Source organism: Oncorhynchus tshawytscha, linkage group LG03 (genome assembly GCF_018296145.1).
Source record: "Oncorhynchus tshawytscha isolate Ot180627B linkage group LG03, Otsh_v2.0, whole genome shotgun sequence".
In the NCBI taxonomy this organism is placed as follows: domain Eukaryota; kingdom Metazoa; phylum Chordata; class Actinopteri; order Salmoniformes; family Salmonidae; genus Oncorhynchus; species Oncorhynchus tshawytscha.
In genome coordinates, this window is record NC_056431.1 from 19,238,827 (window position 1) to 19,261,983 (window position 23,157).

The 23,157-nt window shown below is 42.5% G+C and overlaps 2 protein-coding genes across 10 annotated transcripts in view; one reads left to right on the forward strand and one right to left on the reverse strand.

Moving 5' to 3' along the window:
• mef2d (myocyte enhancer factor 2d) overlaps positions 1–3,955 on the forward strand; it is a 78,667-nt gene extending 74,712 nt beyond the window's left edge. For all 9 annotated transcript variants that reach the window (XM_024395219.2, XM_024395256.2, XM_024395243.2 and 6 more), the window contains one exon: positions 265–3,955. In XM_024395219.2, coding sequence (XP_024250987.1) covers positions 265–688 — 424 coding nt within the window. In that variant the 3' untranslated portion in view covers positions 689–3,955. The remainder of the gene's footprint in view (positions 1–264) is intronic.
• Positions 3,956–8,855: 4,900 nt separating this feature from the next.
• LOC112223640 (nestin) lies at positions 8,856–19,602 on the reverse strand. Its single transcript, XM_024386735.2, has 4 exons — positions 18,627–19,602; positions 17,605–17,729; positions 15,812–15,885; positions 8,856–15,173 (listed from the first exon to the last, which is right to left on the reverse strand). The coding sequence occupies exons 1-4, from the start codon at positions 19,440–19,442 to the stop codon at positions 10,024–10,026; spliced, it is 6,165 nt and encodes a 2,054-aa protein (XP_024242503.2). The 5' UTR covers positions 19,443–19,602; the 3' UTR covers positions 8,856–10,023.
• Positions 19,603–23,157: the final 3,555 nt, after the last annotated feature.

Here is a 23,157-nt window from a genome sequence, read left to right on the forward strand (position 1 = left end):
TTTTCCGCTACTCAATTTGCTGACACATTTGTTTTCTAGGATCCCCCCTCCTCCACCTAGTGTGTGGAGGTGTTGACTCTATGTTCCATCAGCGCTTACTGCACTGTGTGCTGTTGAGCAGGTCCCTGTCTGGGCTCCTGTGTTAAAAGTGATGTTCATGGTGATGTTGATGTGTGTTCGTAAGGAGTGTTGCAGTTACCGTGGCTGACCAGCAGATGTCAGCACACGTCTCACCATTTCTCTCTCTTTTCTTGGTCCCTCCAGGCCGGTAGGCCACTTACCTCAGGGCACGATGCTGACAATTAACACCAACCCCAACATCAGCATCAAGTCGGAGCCCGTGTCGCCCAACCGCGACCGCAGCACCCCGTGCTCCACAGCCGGAGGTGGCGGAGGAGGAGGCCTAGTGACCATCACAGGGGCCCCTATGTCAGGCCAGTACCCAGGGGCCCTGCGCCTGGAGCCGTCCACCCTGCAGGGCCGCTCGCCCGTCGGCAGCCTGAGCAGCAACGGCAGCTCCTACGAGGGGGACCGGGACGATGGGGCCCAGGGGCGGGCCCAGGACTTCCACCACCAGGGAGGGGCCTCCTCGGCCATGGGGCTCCTGAGGCCCTCGTCCACGCAGGAGCAGCAGGAGCAGGAGGGTGCCAATGTGAAGAGAATGAGACTGGACACTTGGGTAACATAGATGTGTAGAACAAGGGAGTGAAGGGGAGAGATGCCCCCCTCTCTCTCACACCCCCCCACCCCACACCTATTTACCGTATGTACAGTAAATGCTGACCTCCACACATGCCTCCACCACACACAAACACACACACACGTGCACCGGACACGCCCATTTGCGCATGCTCTTACACACTTTCTCTCACAATTGTATGCATTGACGCACAAGCTGCATACTGTTTTACCCTATATTGTACTACACACACACACACACACACATATTCTCACACATGCACCCTCTATAGGGGCAGAGTAACCGAACCAGGGATTACATGTCAACATAGTGTGTTGGACAAGATTAGGATTAGAATGAGTTCTCTTTTGTTCAAGCTGGCTCTGTCTCCTTTTCGTTTTGAAGGGAGAGAGAGCGTCTAGAAAACTGACTGACTATTGACTGACTATTGGCTTTGCTGGGTTTTCTGTTTACCCTCTACATCACATAATACACATCTGGTATCCTCCTGTCATTTATCCACAGTAGGTCTCTAGTCCAGCTGCACTGCTCTGTTGAGAAACAGTATGACAACCAAAATGAATCCACTTCTTTGTATCTGCCCAGTGGTACTGTTATATCCAGCTTTTGGTGTTTTTGTAAAGAGTATGAGATTGGTGAATGAGATTTAAACGGTTTTGTTGGAATATTACGTACTCTCTCTGTCTGACTTGTCCATCAGCCATCTTTACATTTCTATAAACATTTCTAATTTAGATTTAAGAACCCAAAATTCACCATTTGATAAGACAGGATTCACTGTTCTAAAGTGGACGATCCTTGTTTTGTTTAGTTTTAGCCAGGTATTTAATCAGAACCATGCAAATAGCTGTTTAATCTCAAACATTGATACCTTATCTAGGTCAAATACTGTTTTATCAGGGATGGGCTGCACTAGCTCTATGACACATGCTACAGATACCTACAGATCAACATCAGATTCTACGTGTGTGTTCCTGTTTTTGATATTTATTTCAAATGCTCTTTTTGTGTAAAGTTTTTTTGTTACTACCTTCTTGACTTTTTTTGATTTTTCCACGCTCAAATCCATCCGCACTCACACACGAAAAGTATTTTTGTTAAACAATGCCAGTGTTTCAGAAGGCTCTGAATAAGAGATGTAAACTGGGAGAAAAAGCAAAGAACTGTGTATATAAGCAATTTGTTCTGTTTCCTTCTGTATGGCTTTTGTATAGCAGGGTTATTGTTTTTTTGTGGGTAAACATATATATATAACAGCAGCGATAGTAGATTTTGAGAGTAAGGGATGAACTGCATACGATGCAGAGAAAACGATAGACGACAGGGATTGTATATAGAAATATATGTGCACATATGTTCAGCAGGATATCCCTAAAAGCCAATGTGTTGATTCTCAGTGGATCTGTCTTTCTATTTGTGTGTACATTAGTGTACTACCTTGCAAAGCCAAGTGAGGGTGCTAGAGGGACAGAATGGAAAGTAGCAGTGGATTGGACTGTTTGAGTGAGCAGTGGTTAGTACTCTGATGGAGCGCACTTTAACCCCTTCCTCCCCCCAAGCCCCCAAAATGCCGCCTCTCTTTAAAAGCCAGGTGTCCTCCAGAATGGGACAGTCATGTCTGCATGTCCTCAGGCACATCAAACTCATCCAACACACACATACAAACACATTCACACACATTAGCCAGACAAGTATCCCTTGTGCTTTATGTTAGACGAGAGTACCTCCCTGGCCACATTAATTAATTACAGCATTTCACTCGCTCCCTACCCGTGACTTAAAAGACAAGTCCATCTCACTCTCATTTGACCTCCACCACTATCAATTTTCTGCCAAAACGGCTCATTGCTCCACACACTCAAACACCATACTCACATATACTCTGCACTCTGTTCAAATGACCTCACATTGGCTCTTTATTGTTTTATATCGTTGTAGTTGTTGCTGTAGGGATTGTGCAGCCTGACTCTTCAGGAGTCTAGACGATCGTCTAGAGACGGATGGCAGAGAGAGAGCTATCACGACTGCCGGCATGTTCGCACACCCTTGGACTGTAAGACTGTTGTGTCCTAAGCTTTGAACAAAACATTGACCCTGATGTTTTTTTGTTTGTTTTTTCATAAAAATGGTAGCTATGTCTTGAATAGGGCCACACGCCATGAAGCGATGTTTCATAACTAGACTAAATGGTCACTAGTGGAAGCAGACTATGGGGAGATGGTTGGTTAGTACTCTGGACATTGGCCAATCGATGTGTTGCGTAAAGCCCTGACATTATCTCAGAACAACACTAAGGGTCACTGTAATCACAAATGAAAAGACAATCGTCATGACAATAGTTAACCTGCGCCCCCATATTTCCCATGTATAATGAATGATGTTTAGAGAATCTCACTTTCCAGTGTTAATTTGTGCTGGTGACAGTTCTATTGTCTGTTTTTATTATAATTGTTCTATGGTAATTGCTATTATTACTGTTAATATTATCATTATTGTGACCATCGATGGTAATTGTAATGATGATATAGAAAAGACAATTTTATTTTTTGCGGTTTTGTGTAGGTTAGGAATCTTGTTTTATTTGAATTTTATTTTATTATATATAAATATTATATTTTTGTTTTGTTTTCATTTTTCCTTTTGTTTTTTCTTCAAATGGTGTACAAATATTGCACGATTTATGACATAAAACAAAACGGCTGTAGTAATATTAGTACATGTGAGATCATGGAAGGTGGTAAACAAGTTTAATACAATGCTGCAATTTTTAGTCAAATGTATAAAACTTAGTCTACACATAGTAAAGTGGGGACAAGACACATTTAATTGATTTCCGACCAGACACAAAGATGTCAATGCATGGGCATAACACAAAAAAAAGAATGAATCATGTTATAGGAAATAAATATGAAATGTAATATCAATAAGAATTTACATCACACAGAAATAATACAGAAATTGAAGAAAAAAGTTAATAAATTATAGTTAATATATTGTGTTCGGCTAGTCTGATTTCCGTTGTAAAAAAATATATAAAAAAATAAACATTTTTGTTGTTTTTGGAGAATGATATACAATTTGTGTATATTTTCATAAATAAAGTATGCACTGATATGTTATTACAAATTCTATACTGCTTTTACAAAAAAAGTGTTTGTTATTGTACCAAAGTATCCATTTGTCCCTTCTTACCCTTCCCTTTTTGCGTATGTTTTATCGTATTTTATATATTAAATAGACAAGTTGACCTACAAAGAGGTTTTGGTTTGTTATTATTATGATTTACATTAGAATGTGGATTTGTGTTAACTATCAAAGCAGTTTGATAATTTATCAATACAAACTTATTTTCAGAAAAAAAAATTCTGAAACGTGATGTATCAGCTATGTTTGGTAAGTGACATAAAATATGGGACTGTTGCGAGAGTTGCTCATTAATTGCCAGAGATATGTGAAGTGGAGTGATCTATTCTTACTATAAGATGTCACCACATGTGCTGGTAATGCTTTGGTCATCATTATCAAGTGTTCAGATCTACTGAATTATTTTACAGCCCATAAACCTAAGCCAAATATAGTTTTTCTTTAGTTTTCAAAAATGGAAATGTTTCTAGAAATCATTTACTATATCAAATCACATTTAAAGCATTACATTTTTCGCAAGCAAAGTGATCAACTTAATTGACTTAAACTGCATGTTATGTGAGACTATGCCACGGTATTTGAATGACATAACGACAAAGGTTAATACTAATAAAACAAAAACGTTAATATAAAATGACTCTTTGTAAATCATAACTGTCATGGGAGGAAAAGAGAAAGTCGAATGATCTTGGAAGGAGAGACTTGGTGTAGTTCTCATGGAGAAATGTTGTATTGAGGCATGTATTCATTGCATGATAACCTTTCCACTGACATAATCTCTACTTATTTAAAGAAGTGCAAGATTTCAATTTCTTAATCATCATTGGACAGTAAACAAATGCTTAATAAATAATACCATGTTTAGTCCCAATTTTCTAAATGAGAGAGATGAAGTAATGAGACAAGAGGATTGGAGCGATGAGGTGGGGGTTTATTGTCCCCTCCTCCAGACAGTTGACCAAAGTGGCAGCTGTTCTGTCCTGTGTAGCTCATGTCTCAGACAGACACATACTTCTGTCTCCAGTGACAATGGCCAACTAGTAATCATTTATAATCGAGACCACTCAGTCTGTGGAAGTATATCTCGCAGGTTAGCGTTTTTTGTCATGAATCTTATTCTGGAGGCAGCTCTGCAGAGTGGTCACTAGCTGGCGCAGCCACAAAGTCATACAATCTGATTTGAAACCTAACCTTAACCACACTGCTAACTCTAATGCCTATCACGTGGCCAGGGATGAGCCAGGGTGTGGCTCTAATATTATGCATGGCCACATTTGCTTGTATATAACTGATGGAGTGAATTCACAGGGGGCCATCTTTGATTGGATTAGAGTGGGCATCTGGTACCATCCGGCTGTCTCGAGGCAAAATAAAATAATCCACTGGCTCCTGCATCACAGTGTGGACAAAATATGCATCCGAATATGTACACTGAACAAAAATATAAACGTAACGTGAAATGTTGGTTTCATGTTTCATGGGTTGAAATAAAAGATCCCAGAAATGTTGCATACGCACAAAAAGCTTATTTCTCTCATTTTGTGCACAAATGTATTTACATCCCTGTTAGTGAGCATTTCTCCTTCGCTAAGATAATCCATCTACCAGACAGGTGTGGCAGGTATCAAGAAGCTGATTAAACAGCATTATCATTGCACAGTTGCAACTTGTGCTGTGGACAATAAAAGGCCACCCTAAAATGTGCAGTTTTGTCAGACAACACAATGCCACAGATGTCTCAAGTTTTGAGGGAGCATGCAATTGGCATGCTGACTGCAGGAATGTCCACCAGAGCTGTTGCCAGATAATTGAATGTCCATTTCTCTACCATAAGCCACTTCCAGCGTCGTGTTAGACCACAGTCTCCTCTGTTTCCTCTGTCTGGCATCGTGTAGGCGAGCGGTTTGATGATGTCAACGTTGTGAACAGAGTGCCACGTGGTGGTGGAGTTATGGTATGGGCAGGCATAAGCTACGTACAACAAATACAATTGCATTTTATCGATGGCAATTTGAATGCACAGAGATACCGTGACGAGATCCTGAGGCCCATTGTCATGTCATTCATCCACCACCATCGCCTCATGTTTCAGCATGATAAAGCACAACCACATATCGCTGAAGCTGAAAATGTCCCAGTTCTTCCATGGCCTGCATACTCACCAGACATGTCACCCATTGAGCATATTTGCATTGGTGTATAGTACTTAAGTAGTACTTTAAAGTATTTTTACTTAAGTAGTTTTTTGTGGTATCTGTACTTTACTTTGCTATTTATATTCTTGACAGCTTTTACTTTTACTTCACTACATTCCTAAAACAATGATGTACTTTTTACTCCATACATTTTCGCTGAAACCCAAAAAGTACATTTTGAATGCTTAGCAGGACAGAGAAATAAAAATCTATCCTATCAAGAGAACATCCTTGGTCAACCCTACTGCCTCTTATCTGGCAGACTCACTAAACACATATGCGTAATTTGTAAATGTCTGAATGTTGGTGTGTTCTCCTGGCTAGCCATAAGAAAAAGAAAAATTAAACGGTGCTGTCTGGTTTGCTTAATATAAAGAATGTGAAATGATCTATACTTTTACTTTTGATACTTAAGTATATTTAAAACCAAATACTTTTAGACGTATACTCAAGTAGGATTTGACTGGGTGACTTTCACTTTTACTTGAGTCATTTTCTATTAAGGTATCTTTACTTTTACTCAAGTATGACGGTTGGGTACTTTTTCCCACCACTGCATGTTTGGGATTCTCTGGCTCAACGTGTACGACAGCGTGTTTCCGTTTCTGCCAATATCCAGCAACTTCGCACAGCCATTGAAGAGGAGTGGGACAACATTCCACAGACCACAATCAACAGCCTGATCAACTCCATGCGAAGGAGATGTGTCGCGCTGCATGAGGCAAGTGGTAGAAACACCAGATACTGACTGGTTTTCTGATCCAACAGATGCATATCTGTATTCCTAGTCATGTGAAATCCATAGATGTGTATTTAAATGGACTGATTTCCTTATATGAACTGTGACTCAGTAAAATCTTTGAAATTGTTTGCATGTTGCGTTTATATTTCTGTTCAGTATAAAAACATATTTGTCATTATTCAGATTCTTGTCAGTGAGGCCAAACTCATATTCATAACCATAATAAATACACCCTTCTTTTAGAGCTAGGAGCCTGACTGTCTCTTTCCTGCATATCAGCGTTACCATTAGACGACTGCACATTTTAGAACAACTTATACTCTATTACAATCAAGGTCATTGGCTGGGCGCGTGTGATTATTTCTGTTACCCTGTTGCTGATTGCCAGACGTGACCTTATCTCGTCATAAGGGGACCTTTTATGTGGGAATGATTCACACATTCTTTGGAGCAGCTGATGTGGTTGTGAGATAGCAGCTGAAACCCTGTCAGAAGCGTCTGTCTGAAGTGCTTTGTCATTTGTCTGTCCTTGGTACTGTAAGTGGCACTTGTCCTTAGTGATGTATTCATACAATTATTTGAGTCTAATAGAACGAGTACATACTGTATATGCATCAGGTTGAATATATTTTAATATTCTGTTTACAGCATAACACGTATAACATATTTCTCTTCCTTATAGCCCATTGTTAACAGGGGGTGGGCCAGTCGTAAATTTAGAACAAAAGAGAAAATGAAGGCCTGTCAAGGAGCCACCCATTCCTCTGTCTGATTTTACAGGTCTTCCGTCACATGGAGTAAATCAATAGAAAGGGGATAATGGATGACAGATGGTTGTCGAAGGAGAACAAACACACTCCCTGTAGAGAGCTGGTATAGTTTTACACCCCTCCTGTGTCAAAGTCACACACACACCCCAGCCCTGCAGCTGAGCCCCTCCCCCCAGGTTAGCCAGAAAGGCCCAGCTGAAATGGAGCCTCTGGTCGCAGCCGGACATAGTGACCAAGCACTTTCAGCGTCTTGCATCAGATGTGGTCATCCTGGCTGTTTGTCGGGAAACTATTCTTCTATTAACAGCACTGGGCATGTGTTCCTGGGATAGAAATAGCTTGTCCATCCACAACATCTCTTTAAATAAGTATTGTTATTTCATATACTGTAGATCATCTTATGCCGAAATAACCTAGTTAGTTTATTCTTATTCCCCAAACGGAATATATAAAGTTGTATTGTCATAGCTAGTTACAAGGCTGAGTAGGAGCCATAGACGTTAAGAGCACGTTAAGGGCATGCCAGACAGCTGCCGTAATGCCATTCCAGCACCCAGCCCTTCTCTTTGTGAATGGCTGTGGTTTCCCCCTTTATTCAATCAGTCATTGCACAGATTTGGGCAGTGAGCAGGCAACCGGCAGCTAAAATAGACACCATTGTTCTGAAGACTGACTAATGAATGACAAAAAAAGGGGGAAAGAAGGCCGTGAGGCGGGAAGAGGAGGAGGGGAGGTCATCCATTGTTCCTTGTTGCCTATTTTCTCCCTCGGTCTTCCCATGGGATGGTTGTTTGTTATGGAGGGCCCGGTGAGGCTTTGTTAGCTAGCCTGCTTTGAGGTCAGTAAAGCTGGGATGGTGCCAAGTCTCCCCTCCCACACCGCCCCTGGGTCTCACTCACTTTAATGTAATACACAGAGGAAACAGATAGATGCTGAGGGAGAAGCCAGCTGTTTTCTTGGCTTGGTCTAAGGGTACGCTTTCCTCTGTCTTTAAAGAACTTTGTCAAGACACTGGATATTTATTCTCAGAACCCGTTGTGCGCTAGTCTTTCCTCTATCAGAAGAGATTACTGGATAATAGACCGTCATTGTAAAATAACTGACAGTTTCTTAACTGACTTGTCTTGTTAAATTTTTTTTTTTTAAATGGACCAGTGTGTTTATTTGTTTATATTTCTTTGTTTTTCGCCCTTAATTTTACAAAAGCTTTATTTATAAAATGTAAATATTTCAATGTAGAGTATATCAACACTGCATCATGAAATAAGTCATAAAAAGTTCTTAAGCAAATATACAATTATAAACATATTTGTCAATTAGTTTTATTTTTCCATGTACATTTTTTTGTGTGCATTTCTACAGAGAACACTAGCCAAACAACAACACAAGTGTTTTTTGCTGTAATCGTTAACAAAGCATAGCTAATATGGCACCATGTTGTTTCATTGTCTGTTAGTTATATTTATTAAAATGAAGGCAAGCTGTTCTTCTAGGATTTCAAACCACTGCACTGCTGCTTGTAGTGTTTGAGTTGTAATTCAAATTATAATCATAAATTACACTTCTCATTGGAGTAAGTCATGGGGAATGAGTACTTTCTGAGGGTACTGTATATATCAACTGGAGTCCTTATCAAATAAACTTGCTTACGATGTTAGGATTAAAGTTGCCACTAGAAAAACAAGCTCCCAGGTCTTGTGCATTGAAATACCTGGGTTCTCACTTTTTCTCTAATTGATTTCCTTCAATCAGTGCAATCAAATCAAGAATGCTTTGACTTTCAAATGTTTATCTTTATTTGGTTTTTAACTAAGTTACTTTTGTTCTCCAAAGAATAGAAAAATGGCTATTCAAACATACATTTGTAAAACTTACAAAAATGGCCCTCAATGTCTTGAAATGGAGTAGGTACACTGGTGGTTAGTGTCAGCAGGGTGTGCACCAAGGCACAACTTTGGTTTTTGAAAACAGCATAAATATTTGACGGTCCATGCTATCTCGCATCCTTGGGACGTCCCTACCCCATTGAAGTTGACATTTTAAATGGTGTAGGTAAGGGTTATGGTTCTATTTAGGGTTAAGGTAAGGGTAGGGTAGGGGTTAAGGTTGGGGTTTAGGGTAGGAACATCCCAAGGATTCCAGAGAGCACTGAATTGTCATGACATTCTGTGACATATTATCCTTTCATTTACTTTTCACTGTAAGGATCAATGTGAATCAATGCTCATATTCAAAGCCTGTAAAGTGTAAATAGTATTACACTCTCAATAACACTTGTTACTTCTACTTTACTCCTTATAGAAACCATGCTGAAATTGTTCCTGTTCTTCCCCAGATGACCTGGAGTCTCCCTCATCTCCAGAACCTTCAGAAGTAACATTCACACCCTCTACTACATCTCTACACACCAGCTGCTTCACCTGTGAGGGCATCTGTTTGTCCTCTTCTTCAAGGGTGGAAGCTTTAGGTGTGTCACTGTCCATCTTTATGTTCCAATTGGCCGCCTGTGGATTCCAAATCCACCCAGGATAGGTTATCAGCCAAGGCTAGGTTCTGATTGGGTAGCTTGGTCACATGGTCATATGGCTCGTCCGGTTGATAGGAGGCTCCTGTTTCCAGATTGGAACCCCAGAAGTTGCTGTGTACACCAGAGCTGAGGAAGCTGTGGAGGTCTCGGCCTTTGCTGTCAGTTTTGGATGATCTCTCCGAGTCTCTCTTGTGACCTGCAAAAGGATCTCCAGATTCCAGGTGTTTGTTTGGACTTTCTAAGACTTCCCATTTGTCTGTCTGAAGACATTCATGACTTGCCTGATAGCTAGTGACCTCCTCTGCAGAATGTTCTATAAGAGCACTGCAATCCTCATAGTGAGAGACCGCCACATCTAAGAAGTCTACCTGATCTGCAGTTAGATTTGCTTTGTTGGCACATTGCAAATACTGGCTTGCATTTGGAGACTCATCATCTGTGCTGTTGGACTCTTCTATATCCGAGTTGTTCATGTTGGTTTGACTCTCAGGCCTGCTGTTTAAACTGCTGTGGGTAGAATGGCTTTCAGTAAAGTCTTCATGAGTCAGCATAGAAAGGTTCTGGTCATCCTCTCCTTCTATTTTGTCTGGTACAGCTTCAGTTCCCAGTTCCTCACTGAAGACCTTACCTTGAGCCAAATATTCTGCTTTGGATATTTCTGCTGAACTTTCTCTAAGAGATGTGTGTTCAGGTGTCATTGGAATCCTAGAGTGCATTGAATACATAACCTCTGAGGGTATATACTCTGGCTCAGATTGATTCAGTTCCTCTCCACCTGATGGTATATACTCTGGCTCAGATTGATTCAGTTCCTCTCCACCTGATGGTATATACTCTGGCTCAGATTGATTCAGTTCCTCTCCACCTGAGGGTATATACTCTGGCTCAGATTGATTCAGTTCCTCTCCACCTGATGGTATATACTCTGGCTCAGATTGATTCAGTTCCTCTCCACCTGATGGTATATACTCTGGCTCAGATTGATTCAGTTCCTCTCCACCTGATGGTATATACTCTGGCTCAGATTGATTCAGTTCCTCTCCACCTGATGGTATATACTCTGGCTCAGATTGATTCAGTTCCTCTCCACCTGATGGTATATACTCTGGCTCAGATTGATTCAGTTCCTCTCCACCTGATGGTATATACTCTGGCTCAGATTGATTCAGTTCCTCTCCACCTGATGGTATATACTCTGGCTCAGATTGATTCAGTTCCTCTCCACCTGAGGGTATATACTCTGGCTCAGATTGATTCAGTTCCTCTCCACCTGATGGTATATACTCTGGCTCAGATTGATTCAGTTCCTCTCCACCTGATGGTATATACTCTGGCTCAGATTGATTCAGTTCCTCTCCACCTGATGGTATATACTCTGGCTCAGATTGATTCAGTTCCTCTCCACCTGATGGTATATACTCTGGCTCAGATTGATTCAGTTCCTCTCCACCTGATGGTATATACTCTGGCTCAGATTGATTCAGTTCCTCTCCACCTGATGGTATATACTCTGGCTCAGATTGATTCAGTTCCTCTCCACCTGATGGTATATACTCTGGCTCAGATTGATTCAGTTCCTCTCCACCTGATGGTATATACTCTGGCTCAGATTGATTCAGTTCCTCTCCACCTGAGGGTATATACTCTGGCTCAGATTGATTCAGTTTCTCTCTGTCTGAAGGTATATTCTCTTGCTCGCATTGATTAATTTTCTCGCTGTCTGAGGGTATATTTTCTCGCGCATATAGATTCAGTTTCTCTCCGCCAGAAGTTATATTCTCTTGCTCAGATTGATTCATGTTCTCTTTGCCTTGGGGTATATACTCTGGAACGGATTGATTAATTTTCTCTCCGCCTGAAGTTATATACTCTGGCTCGGATTGATTTAGTTTCTCTCCGCCTAAAGGTATATTATCTTGCTCGGTGAGATTCAGTTTCTCTCTGTCTGAGGGTATATGTTTTTGCGCATATAGATTTGGTTTCTCTCTGCCTGAAGTTATGTACTCTGGCTCGGATTGATTCATTTTCTCTCTGTCTGATGTTATGGGTTCTTGCTCATATAGATTCAGTTTCTCTCCGCCCGAGGGTATATACTCTTGTTCAGACTGATTCAGTTTCTTTCCTTTTGAAGGTATATGCTCGTGCTCAGATTGATTCAGTTTCTCTCTGCCTGAGGGTATATGTTCTTGCGCATACAGATTCGGTTTCTCTCTGCCTGAAGTTATGTACTCTGGCTCAGATTGATTCAGTTTCTCTCCGCCTAAAGGTATATTATCTTGCTCAGTGAGATTCAGTTTCTCTCTGTCTGAGGGTATATGTTCTTGCGCATACAGATTCGGTTTCTCTCTGCCTGAAGTTATGTACTCTGGCTCGGATTGATTCATTTTCTCTCCATCTGAGGGTAAATACTCTTGTTCAGATTCATTCAGTTTCTCTCCGCTTAAAGGAATATTCTCTTGCTCGGATTGATTCAGTTTCTCTTCGTCTGAGGGTATATAGTCTTGCTCGGATTGATACATTTTCTCTTCTCCTGAAGTTATATACTCTGGCTCGGATTGATTCAGTTTCTCTCCGTCTGAGGGTATATACTCTTGTTCAGATTGATTCAGTTTCTCTCTGCCTGAATTGATATATTCTTGCACGGATTGATTCAGTTTCTCTCCGCCTGAGGTCATATGCTCTTGCTCAGATTGATTCAGTTTCTCGCCGCCTGAGGTCGTATGCTCTTGCTCAGATTGATTCAGTTTCTCGCCGCCTGAGGTCATATGGTCTTGCTCAGATTGATTCAGTTCCTCGCCGCCTGAGGTCGTGTGCTCTTGTTCAGATTGATTCAGTTTCTCTCCGCCTGTGGTCGTATGCTCTTGTTCAGATTGATTCAGTCTTACTGAGTGTATCTGCTCTACCTCCTCACTGTATAATATGTCTTGTGTCTGGGAAAGTTCCGTGTGAGACACAATTTGAAGACTCAGTACTGACTCGCTCTCAATCATCTGCCCATTAAAGTGTTCACTGTAACTGGATATAGATAAATTCTCTAACTCTTGCTCCACCAATCTATCAATTCTTTCTTCATTATTGTCCTCATCAGAGCACATCATGGAGTACTCTCCAGGTTCTGTAAGTTCCTCATAGGATTGTTCCTCTTCTGCCTCCTGAATCAACTGATCTACTGCATTCTCCTCATCGTTCTCCTGTGTAGCATGCTCCTTTGTTTGGCTAGCATCCACGTCGTCTTGGTGAGTGGAGCCCATGTTACGTTCCTGATCTATGACATCCCCTTCTGACTCTTCATACAGATCCTCCATGGTGTCAAACTGTTTGGACTTGCCTTCGCCCCAGGTGCCTGATCCTGTCTGGCAAACCTCCCTGTCCTGTTCACCATCACTGGAGTCACTTTCTCCCATGTGTGAAGCCTGAGTGTTGGCATCCGTCTCGTCACTCTTGTAACGGATCAGGGGGTGTGTGTCGGCCAGTGTGTTGTCCTGAGCGTAGCTGTCACCTTCTAGCTCAGCCCTCCATGAAACAGAAGTATTTTGACAGTAGTTTGCCTCATCATGATCCTCTTTGTCATTGTCGGATAGATTCCGTTTCTCTCTGCCTAAAGGTATATGCTCTTGCTCAAATTGATTCAGTTTCTCTACATTTGAAGGTATATGTTCTTGATCAGACTGATTTGGTTGGGTTTCTCTGTTATTCCACATCTCTTCCTCTTTCATATGATCCTTTCCTTCTTGATCCTTTCCTTCATCCATTCTTTCTCTAATTCCATTCTCTTCAGTGTATCCTCCCACTCTATCCCATTCATCATTTACATCCCCATTGGGGTGCAATGCATATTGCATCTCACGTTTATTATACATATCATTTTCATCATCCCCTTTTGTGAAATTTATATCACCTTCCTCCAGTCTTTCAACATGATGAAATACCTCTTCTGACCAGTGAGAAGCTTGAGCAGATTCATATGAGATAATCACCTCTCGGTTGAACTTATCGATTCTTTCTGTCACACAATTTTCCTTATTGAACCCTGCCAATCTTTCACAATCATCCTTACCATACCCATAGGGGCGCAATTCATCTTCCAATTGCTCCTCATCTTTGTTAGACATGTAGTTTTCATCATCCTCTTTTGTGAGATTAATAACATCTTCCTCCACTCTTTTAACATGGTGAAATGCCTCTTCTGAACCGTGGGAGGCTTGAGTAGATGCATATGACATATTGTCCTCTTGGTTGAACTCTTTTGGCTTGTTGTACTCAAAAGCTTGACTGCTTGTGAAGGTCTCAAATGCAGGTTCTAGCACTGATTTAGTTTCAGACTCCAAGCCTTCTTTCCCCACCCATTCAGCGTCTTTCCTTGCTGTTTCGAGATCTCTTTCCTCCAATGCAATCATGGGACCGTAAGGCAGATCTAGTAGAGGTTCCTCCTTTTCAGAAGACATTTCAAAAGGTACATCATTATCATCATTTGCCGAGAAAGCAGAATGTGCCCCTGTCACTGAACCTGCTCTCTCATCCCTCACTGAAGGGCTGTAGAGCTCTTGAGCATCAGTGCTGAACACAGTTGGCATACTGAAGCTGATCTCAACCTGGTGACTCATGGCAGGTTCCAGAACTGGTTTGTCTTTAGCAACCCAGGTTCTGACTATGTTCTGATCCTCTTCCTCCTTTTCTAAATCCCACATGGATTGTTCCTTATGGTCAGAACCAAGCCAAGATACAACATCAGCTCCTGCCTCTTCAGTGGGAGGTGAGAGAGGCTCAGCATAGTTGACTTCTTCATGGACATCTTGGGGTCTGAAGTGGTCGACTGAAATTCCATCCTGTGGTACTTTGGGGTAAGGCGTTGACCAAATAACCTGCCGGTTGGACCCTAAGTCAAAGTCAACATGCTCTTCCTCTGTCTTTCGACAACTCTCAGGTGTTTCGTTCAGGGTTACCTGGTTTTGAGTCCAGATTGGTGATGCGGACATCATTGTTACATTGGATCGTGGGCTTGCTCTATGGATGGTAGAGAAGGGACTGATCATGTGACTGGTAGCCAGCTGTGTCTGGAAGCTTTGCTTAACCCCTCGAGAGCTGGGGACTCCATCTGTGAATGACATAGGAAGATTATTGAATAGGTAGACCATGCATAATGGTAATGGGTAGGCCACAGGCCAGGGACTATCATAGATAGACATCAATAAAGTTGAAATGACACTGACAGTAATCTTGACACTACCAGGAAACATTCACCAATGCTTTGATTGCTTTTTGAATGCAAATCTCTGCCTATTCCAAAATGTCTTCAGTTTTATCTTAGGTTGACAGATCTCGAAATCCCATCCCAAAGGCAATATTAGGAGACATGTTCTCCTGAGGTTAGACAGTAATGGAAAGATATTGATCATGACTTCCTTCCCCTCCAGTCTGAATTACCGGAAAGCAAAGCCATATGGCTCAATGACCTTTGGGGACCCTCTTAGGTAGCTTGTGTTACAGAGCACAAAGCATCTATCTCAGCCCCCTAACCAACCCACACCATCCCCCGGTCTTTTTGGTCTAATGTGATTATATACAGTACAATACAGAGTCAGGACTCTCCTATCTCTTGGTTTTGAGTAAAAATATACAGTAACAGGAATACATGTCATGGAGGTGATGGCTTTGACGCCTATCAATATCATGTTGTATTACAACACAGTCACTGATATAGCTGGTTGATTTCTGCATGAAGTGATCATTTACCAGATGTGTAGGTACTCCTTAGCTGATTTGTTGAAGGGAAATCCCCCATCAGACTTTCATTGTCCAGTAAAGCTCTGAAGGAAAATAACAGACATAGACAAATGAGAGAAGGATTCATGAAGGGAAAGTGATGTAATATGTTTTGCATCACTATCTAGAAAATCTTATGTCCTGGTTAGAAGCAGCTTGAATACTAATGTGACGAATAAGCAAGATCATTTTAGTTTGGCCATACTAGGGGGCTTTCTGAAATAAGTGTCGTAGGGTGGGGTCAGAGGAGTGAAGTGGCAGGGCTTTTGTTGCCAACATGTTATTGTTGTTATTGAAATGTGGGGACGACGTTGTCATTGACGAGCCATCTGCAGTGCACACCACTACCATCAATTCCCCCGCTCACATACTCACAGCCTAAAATACAGGCATGCACGCCCTGACATTCTGATTAGCCCAAGCAGAACGAATACCATTTGTATTCACAGATGTGGACCATGCCCATTCACACACACATTTAAACCAGCATCTCTAATGAAACAATCATCTTAAATACTTATAAACTGGTGCACATGAATATCCCAATATGATCCCAGCATGCCCTTCCAAGTGTTGCTCAATGTGTTCTATTGCGTGTTGGGATGCACTGTGTAGGTGCAGAAAATATGAATTTGACGCATTTAGCAAATCTCTTTGAGACTTGTCTCTGCTTCTCCCCCTGCCTCTTATTCCTGTTACTCTAGACTCCCATAGTGTCACGTCCTGATATAATAAATTATCATGGACACTTACAATGCTGCATTTTGGTCCGATCCTTCCTACTCCTCATCAGACGAAGAAGAAGTTTGTTACACATAGCTCATACGTTGATCATTCCCTGCTGATACCTTGGGGTCACTATGGAGGGGGAAGAGACCAGGGGAAAGAGAAAGGCGCCACTCTAGAGGCCCATATAAAGTTACCCTGCTCAAGACAGCCGAGACTGGCCTTTTCAAGGGGATGAACTTTAGGCCAGACGGCTGAGCCCTATTGGACAACAGGCCTTGGGCATCTACATATTGTTCCACATTCTCACAGGGGGAGGGGTGATGGGGCTCAGTCTGAACTTCCAGTTGAAAGGCCATCTTTGAATGTGATAAACTAGACGTCTAAATCAGCATGGACATGGGGCTAATAATGACGGCTTTCTCACATATCGGTGGAAAGGTATATAAAAGAAAAAGAACATGTTTGGCAAATAACTCTTGGAAAAGAAGGGGAAGATATTAGTGAAGATGGGATGAGTGGGACATTTGCCTCAATTTTCATATTCTGATCGACAGGCTTTTTTGCAGACATGTCTCTTTTTCATCTGTTTCATCAGAGCATGTTCAAACCAACTTGAGGTGACCCTTTTATTTGAACCTTCCCACGCCTCTCTTACATACAAAATGACACCACCTCTGATCACCTTTGGCTGTGGACCAATGGTCTTTCATGGCTTCCTCCCCTCGTTTCCTTTCCCTCTACAGCTGATGAGTAAAATAATTGGATGGATGGCCATCATAACACTTTCACCTGCCATGGTCTTTCAGATCAGTGGTTGTGAAGAAAAGCAGACAAGGAAAACAAGTTAAGACTAAAGTCCAACTTGAGATCCTTGTATGTAAGTAATGTTTTCAAGCAAAGCTCCAATTGACATTGATGCATGATTTACTAGTTACCCTTTAGCATTTGGCCCAAAATGTATATAGATTAGTGCTAAAGGTATGATGAGGGAGGTACTGTAGCGTCTGATATTGGTACTGTGACATGTACCGTACCTGTATGTGGCCACCTCCATGCCTAGAGACATCTTCAGCTGCACCAGGCCCCTACTTTCTGTCAGAAGAGTGTCAATCTGATTTCCCAGCGCCCCCTTCTCCATCTCCAACACCTCCAGATGGGCCTGGGGAACAGGAAAAGGGAAGAGAATTGATTAGAAATAGCATTGATGTCATCCAACAATAGCACATGAACAATAGCACATGTATTGAAGGCACTGAATTCTAGTTCCTGGCCCCATGTCAAGAGCTTATGCCCAGCATAGAACATAGAATGTTCAATGTTGTGTTCCCTGCATCTTATGGTTGGGCCCCAGTGTGGATTTTTGACCTTTCTAGACAAATGCTGACCTGGAACAAATTCCCTGAGCCCCAGCCTATGCAGAGCCCAATATGTTGTTTCTGTCCAAACATTTCATTAGCATTTCAAATGAAAGGAAGCACAATATAAGCCTTCTCAGCGATACTGCGTTGGTGTGTTTCTTCATCATAGATATCATCAGACTCATTTGGACAAAAACACCTCTGTGCGTTTTCATAAAATTACCATCTTTTCCCCGTTTTTATTTTGGGCCATGTCCATTTGAAAAACGTTCTGCTATGACTGACATTTCAAACGTTTTGTTTTGCTTTGGTTTGCTCAACTGGAAGCAGCTTTAGCTGTCTCGATTAACTGCCAAAATACACAACAAGCACATTGTCAATTGTCTTTGGACTGAAGTCATTCGAAGGTCCTAAATCCCCCACAGCAGTCACATTCAAACAACACACTCAAGACATTTTAAAGAATGTATGATTATTCAAGCGTCACTCAATATGTAATTTAATAGTATGGTTAGGAATCTCACTTTTATGGCTCAGTTCAGGTTCAGGTGGTTGATCTAATTGATACTGTTAGATGATTGCATTGGCAAATTACACTGTTATAACAAAGTTACCTATGCGATACTGACATGAATAAACCCATACCTATAAATATGCCCACAGCAAAGATCAAGGTCGGCTACTTTAACTGTTCTTACCTGCAGGTTTTGTATCTCTTGCCTCTGCATGTCTCTCTGTTTGGCCACACTCCTCTCCAGACACTGCCTTCTATCCTGGGCTGATTGCAGCTCATTCTTCAGGGCCTGAAGTTTCAGCTGGCTCTCAATTTTCTCCTGGCCCACCTGGGCCAACCGGGTTCTGGCCTGGTTTAGAGACTCGTCCAGGCTGTCTACCTGGCCCTGAAACACCATGGCCGCCTCATGCCACGCCCTGACAGCCATCTGGGAGTACTCCTCACCCAGCTCCTGGAGGCTGGGAAGCTGGGTGCCCGTTTGGGGTGGAGGGGATGGCAGGGCAGGTCTGGCTTGGATTAGTGTAGCCTGGAAGCCAGCAACATCTTCCTGGTGGGTTTGTATCTGGAACTGGATTTGTTTCTCTAGCTGGCTCACCTTCTCTCTTAACCAGATCTGAGCCCTCTTCTCCTCCTCCATCTCCTTCCTGCTGTCTGCCAGCTTCTTCTTCACCTCCCCATGGGCGTCCGCCTCCCACTGTCTCTGCAGCCCCAGGACTTGGAGCTCCTCACCCAGACTCCCTAGCTCCAGCTCTACCCGGTCCTTCTCCCTCCAGGCTTCCTCCACCTCCTGCCTGGCCAGGCTCAGCTTGTCTTCCAGGCCCATCCGCCCCCCCTGGCCACTGACCCTCAGGGCCTGGAGCTCCTGGCATAGTAGCTTGTTCTCCTCCTCCAGCAGCCTCACTCGGCCCAGGTAGGTCTCCAGGCGCTGGTTGAGGTTCAGCATCTGGAGCTTGTTGTCGGTCCGGTGGCTGTGGTGGTGTCGGAGGCTGTGGAGCTCCATGTCAGAGAGAGAGGACAGATAGTGATGCTGGTTGAGTAAAGAGGGCCTCGCTCTGGAGCGAGCAGTTTCTGTCAATGTGTGTGAGGTGCTGATTCGGTCTCTCTCTCCAAGCCTGTGTGTGAGGGTCAGAATGTGCTGTGAGGCTGCTTGCCTCCTCTAGTGTGACCGCTGGTGAGATACTCTCCTTTCATACTGGAATTAATGCAGGGGAGGGCAGAGGGGAAGAAAAGGGAGGAGGGATGGAGAGGAGGGAAGAGAGGGAGGTGGGAGTGAGAAGTGATGTCATTTAGGGGTTAACTCTAGCACTGCTGGAATGTCTTCTGTGTCTTATTCACTGGGAGAAATTCACATTTTGATTGAATGATGTCTGTTATCTCTCTACAAGCACATATTCAGTTATTTTTATGAAATCATGTATTTCTTTACACCAGTTTTTTTTCCGGATACACACATGTTGTGCGCAATTGTGAGACTACTGATTGTAATATGTAAGGCTAAATGCAATAGCATAAATACAATACTCTATGATGAATAGACTTGACAGGAAGCCTAGAGGAAACATTTATATTTGAACTAAGACAACTCCGATTGTCACACGTGATGTAGGTTTAAAAATGATTGGCTAAATCAATCTAATTAGATAATTGATTGACTTAATAAAGGATAGACTACCATCTTGATTAAAAAAGTGATGTAGCTACTTTCCAGATCAATTTTGGCCTCACTACTACCATCTGGTGACAGTATTTCCACATTGCAGCAGCCCCACGTCTACATGGTCTACATGGTAACAACTTGTGATAAGGTGCGTCTCGGTGAGAGGTGTAGGAGTCAGGCGCAGGAGAGCAGGGATTTCTGAGAAGCGTGTTTAATATAGATATATGTATATATACACACACATAGTCCACCAATACAAAATTGGCACAGATGAAAATCCAAAACTACGCTCTCGAAGGAACAGAAACTCGTGTCAATACAGGGAGGAACAACCACAGTTCAGACACTACATACACATACGTAATAGCGAAAACAGTAAACAGCATAGAAAATCGAACGCAAATACACACAAGCTTAATCCTTTATTTTTATTTTTATTTCACCTTTATTTAACCAGGTAGGCAAGTTGAGAACAAGTTCTCATTTACAATTGCGACCTGGCCAAGATAAAGCAAAGCAGTTCGACACATACAACGACACAGAGTTACACATGGAGTAAAACAAACATACAGTATAAACAAGTCTATATACGATGTGAGCAAATGAGGTGAGAAGGGAGGTAAAGGCAAAAAAGGCCATGGTGGCAAAGTAAATACAATATAGCAAGTAAAACACTGGAATGGTAGTTTTGCAATGGAAGAATGTGCAAAGTAGAAATAAAAATAATGGGGTGCAAAGGAGCAAAATAAATAAATTAATTAAATACAGTAGGGTAAGAGGTAGTTGTTTGGGCTAAATTATAGGTGGGCTATGTACAGGTGCAGTAATCTGTGAGCTGCTCTGACAGTTGGTGCTTAAAGCTAGTGAGGGAGATAAGTGTTTCCAGTTTCAGAGATTTTTGTAGTTCGTTCCAGTCATTGGCAGCAGAGAACTGGAAGGAGAGGCGGCCAAAGAAAGAATTGGTTTTGGGGGTGACTAGAGAGATATACCTGCTGGAGTGTGTGCTACAGGTGGGAGATGCTATGGTGACCAGCGAGCTGAGATAAGGGGGGACTTTACCTAGCAGGGTCTTGTAGATGACATGGAGCCAGTGGGTTTGGCAACGAGTATGAAGCGAGGGCCAGCCAACGAGAGCGTACAGGTCGCAATGGTGGGTAGTATATGGGGCTTTGGTGACAAAACGGATTGCACTGTGATAGACTGCATCCAATTTGTTGAGTAGGGTATCTGAGGCTATTTTGTAAATGACATCGCCAAAGTCGAGGATTGGTAGGATGGTCAGTTTTACAAGGGTATGTTTGGCAGCATGAGTGAAGGATGCTTTGTTGCGAAATAGGAAGCCAATTCTAGATTTAACTTTGGATTGGAGATGTTTGATATGGGTCTGGAAGGAGAGTTTACAGTCTAACCAGACACCTAAGTATTTGTAGATGTCCACATATTCTAAGTGAGAGCCGTCCAGAGTAGTGATGTTGGACAGGCGGGTAGGTGCAGGTAGCGATCGGTTGAAGAGCATGCATTTAGTTTTACTTGTATTTAAGAGCAATTGGAGGCCACGGAAGGAGAGTTGTATGGCATTGAAGCTTGCCTGGAGGGTTGTGAACACAGTGTCCAAAGAAGGGCCAGAAGTATATAGAATGGTGAGAGGTGGATCAGAGACTCACCAGCAGCAAGAGCGACCTCATTGATGTATACAGAGAAGAGAGTCGGTCCAAGAATTGAACCCTGTGGCACCCCCATAGAGACTGCCAGAGGTCCGGACAGCAGACCCTCCGATTTGACACACTGAACTCTATCAGAGAAGTAGTTGGTGAACCAGGCGAGGCAATCATTTGAGAAACCAAGGCTGTCGAGCCTGCCGATGAGGATGTGGTGATTGACAGAGTCGAAAGCCTTGGCCAGATCAATGAATACGGCTGCACAGTAATGTTTCTTATCGATTGCGGTTAAGATATCGTTTAGGACCTTGAGCGTGGCTGAGGTGCACCCATGACCAGCTCTGAAACCAGATTGCATAGCAGAGAAGGTATGGTGAGATTCGAAATGGTCGGTAATCTGTTTGTTGACTTGGCTTTCGAAGACCTTAGAAAGGCATGGTAGGATAGATATAGGTCTGTAGCAGTTTGGGTCAAGAGTGTCCCCCCCTTTGAAGAGGGGGATGACCGCAGCTGCTTTCCAGTCTTTGGGAATCTCAGACGACACGAAAGAGAGGTTGAACAGGCTAGTAATAGGGGTGGCAACAATTTTGGCAGATAATTTTAGAAAGAAAGGGTCCAGATTGTCTAGCCCGGCTGATTTGTAAACGCATTACAACATTTTCTGAAGTCTTAGCAAATCAGGGTATTACATTTTACTTTTAAACCAGTCAACCACAATGTGGATTGGCCAACTTCTCAAAAAACCTCTCAATCAACCACTGACAAGAGGGTATGGCAAGTCTTCAGAGGTATCCTCACACTAAAACAAGTGAGCAGAGAATGAGAGACACTCCGATTTCTATTTCTGTACAAAACTATTTCTGTTTTCCATTCAAAGTTGTAGGCCAATGGTTTTCCATACAGATTTTCATACTGAGTTCTGCAGTGTCATTCAGTACCATCATGACAGTACGCCCATGGCACGTCAACACGACTTCCTCTTCTCAGTCAGATGGAACAGTGAAATTGTTGTCTGACATGAATAACGCAAACCAGAGTCAAAGCAGAGGTACTAATACAGGTCCTAATAGGGATATAAAAAAACAGGGACCACCCTATAATATAGTTCAACACTGGGTAAGGTTTATCTGTACACACTGTTGACGACAAGTCTGAAGGATGGCAGAAGAGCTGCATTATTCTACTGTGGTTTTCAAGAGTCCCATCGTTTCTTCGCCGAAAGGTGGGGCTTGGCCTTTCTTTCTCATCTCTTCATCAATGTCACTGTCTTCTTTTAGTTCATTTCTATCGGTTTGCAAAAATGTTATAGACGGAAGACTATAACATCCACAATTATTTGCGAAAATTCAAATTGGAGGGTGCTTAAAGAAAGTGAGCCAGATATGGCAGCTATTTATGCT

Bases quoted from the DNA above. Each gene is read 5' to 3' on its own strand.
- LOC112223640 (XM_024386735.2), bottom strand. From the start codon at position 19,442: ATGGAGCTCCACAGCCTCCGACACCACCACAGCCACCGGACCGACAAC. The intron at 17,730-18,626 runs GTAAGAACAGTT...CCTGTTCCCCAG, and splicing joins AAGAGATACAAAACCTGCAG to GCCCATCTGGAGGTGTTGGA. The intron at 15,886-17,604 runs GTACGGTACATG...ATTTTCCTTCAG, and splicing joins ATGGAGGTGGCCACATACAG to AGCTTTACTGGACAATGAAA.